This window comes from Oncorhynchus clarkii, chromosome 27 (genome assembly GCF_045791955.1).
Source record: "Oncorhynchus clarkii lewisi isolate Uvic-CL-2024 chromosome 27, UVic_Ocla_1.0, whole genome shotgun sequence".
In the NCBI taxonomy this organism is placed as follows: Eukaryota; Metazoa; Chordata; class Actinopteri; order Salmoniformes; family Salmonidae; genus Oncorhynchus; species Oncorhynchus clarkii.
Genome location: NC_092173.1, coordinates 3608850 through 3619409, shown reverse-complemented (window position 1 = coordinate 3619409; position 10560 = coordinate 3608850). Strand labels below are relative to the sequence as shown.

The following is a 10560-nucleotide window of genomic DNA, read 5'->3' as shown; positions in this document are numbered from 1 at the left end:
GCCACCACCATGTTTGACAGTGGGGATGGTATGTTCAGGGTGATGAGCTGTGTTGCTTTTACGCCAAACATAACGTTTTGCATTGTTGCCAAAAAGTTCAATTTTGGTTTCATCTGACCAGAGCACCTTCTTCCACATGTTTGGTGTGTCTCCCAGGTGGCTTGTGGCAAACTTTAAACAACACTTTTTATGGATATCTTTAAGAAATGCTTTCTTCTTGCCACTTTTCCATAAAGGCCAGATTTGTGCAATATACGATTGATTGTTGTCCTATGGACAGAGTCTCCCACCTCAGCTGTAGATCTCTGCAGTTCATCCAGAGTGATCATGGGCCTCTTGGCTGCATCTCTGATCAGTCTTCTCCTTGTATGAGCTGAAAGTTTAGAGGGACGGCCAGGTCTTGGTAGATTTGCAGTGGTCTGATACTCCTTCCATTTCAATATTATCGCTTGCACAGTGCTCCTTGGGATGTTTAAAGCTTGGGAAATATTTTTGTATCCAAATCCGGCTTTAAACTTCTTCACAACAGTATCTCGGACCTGCCTGGTGTGTTCCTTGTTCTTCATGATGCTCTCTGCGCTTTTAACGGACCTCTGAGACTATCACAGTGCAGGTGCATTTATACGGAGACTTGATTACACACAGGTGGATTGTATTTATCATCATTAGTCATTTAGGTCAACATTGGATCATTCAGAGATCCTCACTGAACTTCTGGAGAGAGTTTGCTGCACTGAAAGTAAAGGGGCTGAATAATTTTGCACGCCCAATTTTTCCGTTTTTGATTTGTTAAAAAAGTTTGAAATATCCAATAAATGTCGTTCCACTTCATGATTGTGTCCCACTTGTTGTTGATTCTTCACAAAAAAATACAGTTTTATATCTTTATGTTTGAAGCCTGAAATGTGTCAAAAGGTAGCAAAGTTCAAGGGGGCCGAATACTTTCGCAAGGCACTGTAAGTAGGGGGGGGGGGCAAAAAGGCTAGAGCCATCCCTGAGTAGAACTCTCACAGGGTCCCTGTATTCAAACTCCTCTGTAGTAAGCCATCAAAGCCTGGAGGGCTGAGACACACAATCAGACTCTATCTGACTGACTCTGTCCTCTGAGCCCTGGATAAAAGCACCCCTCTCTCTCCCTCTCATCTTCTAACGGTTCCTAAATCAAGGGGAACACTTGCTGTCAATATAAAACAGAGAGTATGAGGGGCCCTCTTCTGCTCATGTATGAGACACACTGTCACGTTATCAGAGAGAAAACACACAGCAGGTCTCTGTCGACCAGACTATAATTAAGACAGAGAGACTGTAAGTGGACAAGGAAACCTTTTCAAAGGCTGATACTTTGTCCAATTTTGCCAAACGAGCGGATCTGTTTGGGCCAAAGACCGATTAGTGGAAAAAGATCAGAATTAGGCTGCCTGTGTACACGCAGCTTCATACATGCAGTGTGTATAACTCTTGTGATGACAGCAAGGAATAATTTTGGCCCAATGGTACATGGTAGAGCGGGTGTGCCTCATGCAGTATTGCCCCTTTTCAGTATGGGCTGAGCGATCCAGTAATCAGTGAAATTCATATTGTGTTCAATCGCACCCCCAATGACCCACAGTTTGGATAACCTAGAAATCTAGAGCCGTATGCACCAAGCATCTCAGAGTATGAATGCTGATCTAGGATCAGCTTAGCCTTTTAGATCATAATGAATAAGATTACTATGGCAGGAGGGACCTGATCCTAGTTCAGCACTCTTACTCTGAGACGCTTTATAAATCCGAGCCCTATCCTTAAAGAGTGAGGTCGTAGACGTGACGATGATGATGACTGTGATGACCAACAGTGCCCTCTGCTGTTGAGTTTGACTTACTTCCACCACTAATTGCTGCCCAGGAGAACACCGTGATGGCGCTGACAATCTGTGAGGAACCAAGAGAGCGAATCAATCCAGATTAACATTTTAAAAACAGACTATCAGACTTTAATTTGATGCGAGTTTCAAACACACAGACTGATTGTTTTCCCCCACAACATTCACCAGCCCTTAAAAGGACTAAACACAACCACATATGTTAAGAAATATACAGTATATTTTACATTCAAAATGAGATCTAAATAGATGCCAAATTTCAGATATTGCATTCTGTCTCAGCTGAAGTGTTTAATTTCTGGAACAGTTCTTCTCTGCATTGAAAAACATTGATTAACAAATTGTTGTATTTGGATGCTGTTCATCTTTCCACGGTGAAATACACAACATAACTAAGAGATGTTGAACTCTTTTGGACAAAGCTGTCCATCAAACTCTTTTTAGAAATTAATTTACAGTTCCCTGCTGCCGAAGTGCTGTTTGGCGGTGTCTGTCTGGCATATTGATTCTACAGTCAGTGTCATTAGACAGCTGTGTCTGGATACCTGTGGGAACACTGGGAGAAGTGGTGAGGCGCTATGTCAAGCTGAGAAACTAGTGCTGTCTTCTGTGGCTTTGTGTTGCCATGGAAAACCAGCAGAATGTCTCTTTAATGCCTTATCATTCAGCAGCTGGTGACAGAACCCATTCGGAGGGGGAGAGAGATTCCTTCAGTGCCTCTGTGTGGCTGGGCTGAGCTAAGATGTGTGTGGGAGTGAGCGTGGGTGAGCTGTGAGTGAGTCTTGTGCTTCCTCCTTCCATATCTCAACCCTGCTCTTTTCTCATATGGAGAGAAAAGGCAACAGAAAGAGCACCTCAGCCAATGAAACAACACTGACTATGAATGTAACTTTTTTTTCAACTAAGGGAATATCCAGATTCACTTTAAAGAACATCGCTGACACAACCTGTCATTTGTTGCTTTGAGATTGTTATGAAAAGCGCTATTATTATTAATTATTACTATTATTTGTAAGATGATAAGATATTTGACAACAGTCTAACAGGTGATGCACCTGTTGAAATGTGAGACCCAATGAGAATGTTTTTCTGAGGAAAATCATTATATGTATTATATTCAAAGCTGCAACATGAATAGAAACTGGGGAAAGATGAGATTCTGTTCGACCAACCAAACAATCAAGCAAGTCTCCTACTTGTCATGTGATGTGAGGTATTCCTGGCGTTCCCCTACAGAGAAAGCTTTTCACGGAAGACCAGTTACCATTTGTTTCAGTTTAGTGGTGGGAAGACTTTCCAATTAACAGCTATGCTTGTGCTGCATTACAGTTCAGTGAAAAAATAACAGGTTGAGTGAAAAAACAACTGTTCTGTCTTGAGATTGCATTCCCTACACTACTTTTGGAATCCGTTTAACTCTTAAAGGGGAAGTTCAGATTACAATTTTTCCTGGACCATAGACTAGTTTCAGGGTGAGTAACCATCTAACATCAAGTTGTAAAATCCTGAACTTTCCCTTTAAAACTAGGGTTGATGCATTCTATGAAACACCATTCAATATCGGGTGATCATGTTCTGTCATAATTTGTTGTCAGCGTGATCATGTTTGTAATCATGTTGATAGAGCTTGAAGACTGCTGTTATTATTGATTCATTCCAGAATCCTAGCTCAATAACCTTGGATACAGTCATTTGCGGGTCAAGTGTTAATGACTGTTTCTACATATAAATGACTCATCTTTTTCAAACACCCATCACCATATCCATGAGTGGGTAAGGGTCAAGACTTGTTATGAATTATATATTACTCATGAAATATATATGGTGCTCTGAACAGCTTAAATGATGTCCTACACAAACATTTGATATGGATTTATTGATTTACAACTGTTACAATTACTTAATTCAATCTGTTCATGAAGCATGATGATAATCAGGGGTTGGAAGCGGTTCAGGGAACAGAACCGAAAACCAGAAAATAACAAAAAAAATTGAGGAACAGGATCAGAACTGTGAACGAAAGTGATCTATACCGTTCTGGAACAGGACAGTTCATTTAAAAGCATGCTGACCGATTAATAACATTATTTTACATTCCAGGCATTTTTTTCATATTCCAGTGTCTGCCTGTCAGCTGAAAATCTTCACCAGTGTGTCTGCATGTGTAGGCAACCTGCCCCTCTCCCTTCGAAGCTTAGTCTACTGTAGCCTACTGACGTTACAAGCGTGATTCAGAAATTCAGATTTATAATTAGAGAAGAATGAATTAACTTTTTCGATGCTAGTTAGAGATACTATCACGTTTCACAGTGGATTTATTAACTAAAAAAAGGTATGTTTTTTTTTATTCTGGTGCCACTCTGCACACACAAGCTTGTTAGAAAGCTAGCTAGCTAGCTCTGGTCCAACTTTAAGCCAACACTCGGAAGTTCAACGACATTCAAAGTTCCTCCATAGAAACCGCTCCTCTGTAGGAATAATGATGTGGCCCTAATTCAGATAATGCATGTTATAATAATGCCCAGCGCTTCAAGTCAAGCCTCCCCCTCCAGCATTTCTCGCTCTCTCCCAGGCTGCAAAATTTCAGTTGCATCTCATGCCCCTACACGTGACCGTCCATTGTGCATGTTAACAACTGTAGCCCAGTCTAACGGCTGAAACAACCATAGCTTGCTCGCTCCATAGCAAGCTGCTCTAAATGATGGTTCTGTTCAGAACGAAACGATTGGAAAATAATTTTGGTTCCAACCCCTGATAATAATACCACCTGATTTAGGTCAATAGTTTAGCAGAGGATATGACTCAATTTCTCTAAAGATAAAGCTTGACGTGAGTACTACTATCTGCAAATAAACTATAGTACTGCAGGCTTACTGTGTTGGAAGATCTGATTTGGAGAAAATGATGATGCTGACTAATATGTGAAAGTAATTCCATTATTCATTATTGTGCACAACACTTAAAGTCTACAAATCTAAATAACAATACATTAATTATCAACTTAAATAGTATGCCTTCCAATAACCCATAAGGGTACCTACCACCCTTTTAGCGATATTGTGTACACCAGAAATAATGAAATAGTAATTATACAAGCACCTGAAACAACGCAGAAACAAGCATTCCAGCGGTTGACGTGCATTCATAATGTATAATTGTACACAAACTTTATATTCGACTCAAATCAGCCTGTTTAGCATGAGAAAAAATTGTTATCAGCCTCGCATATCTTCTTCTAGACTAGCACACTACCAGAAGTTTCACAAGTACATGCAGTGAGAGATGCAAATTTGGGTCAAAGACGCAGGAGTGTTAAAGAGTTCACAAATCAGATGACATCCCAAAATCTGGATAATACACTGCTTTTTTTGTGTTACATAGAAAGTTGCTCCCCTGGAAAAAAAGGTACAGCCACAGCCATGCCTCTTCTTCTTTTTTAAAAATCTTCTTCTCTTCATCGAGGTCAGAGGCTTCACTGTTCCGGCACAGATGTGTCATCTCTCTCTACTCCCTCTGATCCTCCTGATACTAAAACAGACCGAAGAAGAAGCAGAATTTAGCACTGCAGATGGAATGAAGAATTCATTTTGCCATTACTCAGCAAGGCTATAATGACATGAGCAAGATTGAGGTGTCTCACAAAAGGTTGTGATAAGCACAATACTACTAAAAACATACGCCAATGATTCAATTGGTACTACTGATCCTGGTGAAACACTTCCTTTGAATACCCTCCTTATAATGCATTATGCATAGCTAACGTGTTATTAATGAGCTTATAATGCATTATAAAGACCGTATTCATCGGATGTGTTAAAAGCCGAGGCTACTCCAAGAGGGAGAGATTTAGCTGGCCCATGCCTCTACGACAAGGAACATAAATTCTACTGTGTCTCAGAGGTATAAGGCACCTGGTGTTAAAAATAACACTGCTACATAAAGATGCTTGGCAACCAAGAACTGGGTTGGGGGTTGGTGACACTCAGAGAAGGCTTGAATTGGAAAGTTGTTTGTTGGTCATTTCTCAAGGATGGGGCTAAACCCAATTCAAGTCCTGTAAAGGTGAAACAACTGGACCTGGAATATATTCTAACCACTGTCCCGTGTTTTCACATACTCAACACAAAAATGAACACCAACAAATAGAACAGACACAAGAAACACTGTAAACGCCACAAAATGTCCTGTCCCATTTCTTTATTAAACAAAGGACGAACTAGTGAAGTGTTGCTGTACGATACAACGAATAAGTCAAATGCATTTTGCATTTGGGATGGGTAACACACTAATATAGTATACTCTGGCCCTGGAATAGGAACATATGAAATAAGCTTAAATGTACACTTTTTGATACCTGGAAGTATTCTCGAGGCTTTAGTCACCCGCCAAAGAACGTACATTTCAGTAGCTGATATGTTTAAAAAGAAACTGACAAAAAAATGTCCTGGAGCTCAACTATGAAAATACTGTGGCAAACCACTTTCAACATTTATTTGTGCAAACTGTACAGTTTTGCCCTGAATATATTTTCACCACAAAACGTGTTGATTAGATAGGAAGGCATGTCATTCACTTTATAATTGAACACTATCGCAGAACATCTCGATAAGATTTGCCATGGTTCTGGGCACCGACACCCTCTCACACGTCTGAGTTGTGATCAACATTTCTTATTAGAATGCATCCCATCTATTTGACAATATAACTAATGGACTATTCATTAATAATCACCTCATAAAGACGTTCGTTGTAGATTTCAATCATGCACTGCAGCCTTTATGGAGTGTCAAATTACTTACACTGAAATAACTCATTAATGCGCTTTATTTAGACCCCGTTAATTATGCATGGCTTTTAAATTGCTCTCAAGCTGTGTTAAATGGCGGTCCTTCATGTGTCCCTGAATTATGCATACAATGTATGCATTTGATGTTGAAAACGGATCAATAAATGCATTTAATATTGTCATGGACACAAAATGGTCGTCCTGTTACTTTGCTAATAGTGTGCAAATCGGGATGTACAAGATGTAGGGGATGTCAGGGACACAAGCATCAGAACCATCAGAACCATAACCAGTGTCAAAAGTGAAAATGTACAAGCTGAAATCATTTGTGTATAACTGTTACTGATGACATAGGCCTACACCAGACTAGTCCTGATAGTCCTGAGGGGGATATCAAGGCTAATACCAGTCTAAACCGGTTTGGGTCTGCGTGTGTGTGTGTGTGTGTGTGTGTGTCAGGGGACACTAGTGTCACTGACCTGTGTCCCCCTGGTTTCCGTTGAGGGCCTCGCCACTGCTGCTCACTTCCTCATCCTCCCCCTCCCCCTCAGGCTTGTCAGAAGGCTTAATCTTCTTCCTGGTCATGTGACCACGGAAGCCAGCCTGGATCTTGGCAGCTGCCTTGTTGGCCTCGGGGTCATCCAGAGGTATGTCCATGATGTCCTCCTCCTCCTGGGGTTGGCTGCATTCTTCCTATAGGAGGACAAGTATATCTGAGAAGTTAGGTGATTTAGAGGGGGCTTGGTTGGGGTAATGTAGCACGAGTAGGGGCCCCAGATTAACTTCTGCCTAGGAGCCCAAAATGACTAAATCCGCCTGAGGACAACAGCAGTGGAGATCAGCCTGTTTATGGTTGTCAACGATAGTGAAATATCCTCCTCAATTGCATCTTCAGGGTCCTAAATGGTCCAAGGGCTTAAGTCTAGGAGGCCCTTAAATCACACTGTCACTCTACGGACAGAAGCTCTATCTTCTCTGTTGTTTTTCCTCACACCTATTGCCTTAACTTCTGCCTTTGCTAAACTGGAACGGGGTAACTGCTATGTAAACAATGTTCCGAAACTGCTTAACCTGACACTCGAACAGTATGCACAGAACGGAAATACGTTTCTCTGCTTCAAAGTGATCCCCAAGTTCAAAAGTGGCCAGTCAGTCAGACTGTCCATCAAGAGTGAAAAGAACATGAAGGGAATTCAACATTAGATCTCTCAGACTCTCTCTCTCTCACACTCTCATAACACAAAGACAGACCCATTGTATACCTTGTAGCTTATCATTGGCAGAATACACCAAGCTGGGTTGGTGAGTGGTGGGTGGGTTGGTGGGTGACATAGAACTGTCCTTATTCACAAGTGGTTACCGAACAGTGACATGGTTGTCAGCAATCATCCACACACGTCCGCTGCACCCCACCAGTCATCCCCTCATCATTTTTTTTTGGTGCATAGGCAAAACAAAGAAGGCCCACTGCACTGTAAAGAGATGCATTTGAGAGTGTCCTCAGTGAAACCCCTTAGCGTGGGAGTGTGACCACCCACTATTACAGATAGCATTCATTAGTTTCAGGTCTAACGGCTGAGTAGGATGCCAACATTCGCATATCTTACAGCAGCAGAAAGACAGGAGTGTTTTTCGTTCCATCGTGAGGTTTCTCTAACTCTTCAAGGGGTTAATCTACAGTACGCTCTAAATGTGTCGTCTCAATGAGCTCAAATGACAAAGAAACATACTCATACTTTTAACAACCTATATACTCATTCTGGCTATCAATATCATTCTACCATAGATATTCATAAAGTATTCATTTAAAGCCTTTCAAACAATCCATAAGCAAATAATATAGGACCAATTGGGCAGAAAGTTGCCTTGTGAAGAAAGCTGAAGCAGGTGCAGTGGACACCAGGTAGATCAGAGCTGGAGTTTTCAGGGCTGATGAAACAAGCAAGCCAAAAGACCATAACAAGGAAACAAATGATTTTCTGACGGTTCCTAAAATATAAATCTCGTTCAACACATATATAAAATCCATCACCCAATTAGAATGATATAAAAAAGCTGTAATGCTGTTAAAAAGCTGTAACAAAGGAATAGTTTTGTATAATTACTTGTTAGATATGGGTTCGGTATATTAAGCAATACAATTCATTTCAAGCATGTACTCACAATGTGGCAGTCCATGATGAGCAATCTGAGAGATGACAGTCTTCGGATGAACTGACCTAAAATGCCTTTTGCCTGTACTTGACCGAGAAAGATGTATCTCGTGCCTCAATAGAGACGTCTCGTTCCCACTAACAGACACTCCCTAGTATTAGCTTGCATAGAGTGTGTGAGAGAGAGGGTGGGAGAGAGAAAGAGAGAGTGTGAAACAACCCCCTGCAAGCACACAAACCATGTGGTCTATCCTCCCAGTCTCATTAAGGTTGATAACCTGCTCTGCTCCCACAGACCTACTGTACCCCTCACTTCAAAGACTTACCTGACCTCAAAGTACAGTATATGACAAAGTCATCAACGAAGGGTCTCGCACATTGCAAAAATATTTTTAAGTGATAAATGTAAGTTATGTCCACTTTAACACATGGTGTCTGGCCATTTGGCACATGCCACATACTGTACCATTTGGCACATGCCACATACTGTACCATTTGGCACATGCCAAGTAAAGTGTAACCGGAAAACCTAAGAGAAACCACGCACACAATGTACAGACATGTACAGTACATGTCGTACTGGTTTTGTTGCTCAGTTGTACACACTTAGAGGGAGAACTAAAAACCCTTTCCATCATTCAGATCCCAGATGCCACCCCCGCCCTCGCTCATTGCCTCTGAGACAGGGAGGAGAGCGGCAAACACATCCATGTGTCCGTGTTCCTCTCTTACATGACTGCCTCCCCCTGTTTCATCCCATTATGTCAATACATTATCTTTCAAAAAAAATCCACCTGGTCACGCTTTGCTTCAGCTTTGAGTTAAAAGGTCTGAAACGTACAATCAATATGTTTTCTTACGGTCTGTTCTCCTCACCAGATGTATGTTGGAAATGTACGATTCTGTTTGGTTTGGGTTGTGACATGTGTGTGTGTGTGTTTGTGTGATATGCGTGCGTGTGTGTGTGACATGTGATGTGTATGTGTGAGTCATTAATTGTCACCTTGTTAATCTATCAAAGCCAATTTAAGGACGAGTACAGTACAGTGACTAAACTGCCCTTTGCCTACAGATAGAGATCAGTCATAACGTCCCTGGGAATAAAGAACAGCACAAAAAAAGTGGACAAAGTCACTGGAGAAGACATTTGGTATAGGTCAGAGTAGACGGCCTACATCTAAAGGCGAGAAATAGAGAAGGGATGGATATGCTGCAGATACAGGTAAGTTAAGTTGCAAAATACAGTGATCCAATGAATAAAAACTAACCAGTCTCCCTTTTCTCATTTTATCTTCCACCATCCATATGCACAAATGCTCATTGTCTAGCAAACTATCTACAGGTAGTTCATCATGTGCATCTCCATCTTCCAGACCTGCCGTGATAAGACCAAGAAGGGAAAAGGATGGTGCAAGTTTCCATGGTAACATCCCTCTAAATCCTACTCTCCCTACCTCCCAGCCTAAGACCACCCTTTGGCCCAAATATATCAAATCGGTTATTGGTGACAACCCACTTGGCACACATTGGTGGAATCCACGTTGTTTCCATGTCATTTCAATGAAATTTAATTGAACCAAAGTGGAATAGATGTTGAATTGATGTCTGTGCCAAGTGGGAATAGTCTAAATCATGCAATTCACATTAGCTCATAAATCTTGTTTTGGGCTCAATGATCATTTAGACTGGAATAACCAAGAACAAACAGAACATGGCACTGAAAATTCAGATCCAATATATTAGGCTATGCACAAACA

General features: G+C 41.2%; 1 protein-coding gene across 1 annotated transcript; it reads right to left on the bottom strand.

Annotated features, from left to right (window-relative positions):
* Window positions 1–3722: 3722 nt before the first annotated feature.
* Window positions 3723–8977, bottom strand: LOC139386063 (neurogranin (protein kinase C substrate, RC3) b). The gene is made up of 3 exons (XM_071131484.1): window positions 8814–8977; window positions 7130–7343; window positions 3723–5392 (listed from the first exon to the last, which is right to left on the bottom strand). Exons 1-3 carry the CDS (start codon window positions 8826–8828, stop codon window positions 5337–5339), a joined length of 285 nt encoding a protein of 94 aa, XP_070987585.1. The 5' UTR covers window positions 8829–8977; the 3' UTR covers window positions 3723–5336.
* Between the last annotated feature and the right edge of the window lie 1583 nt (window positions 8978–10560).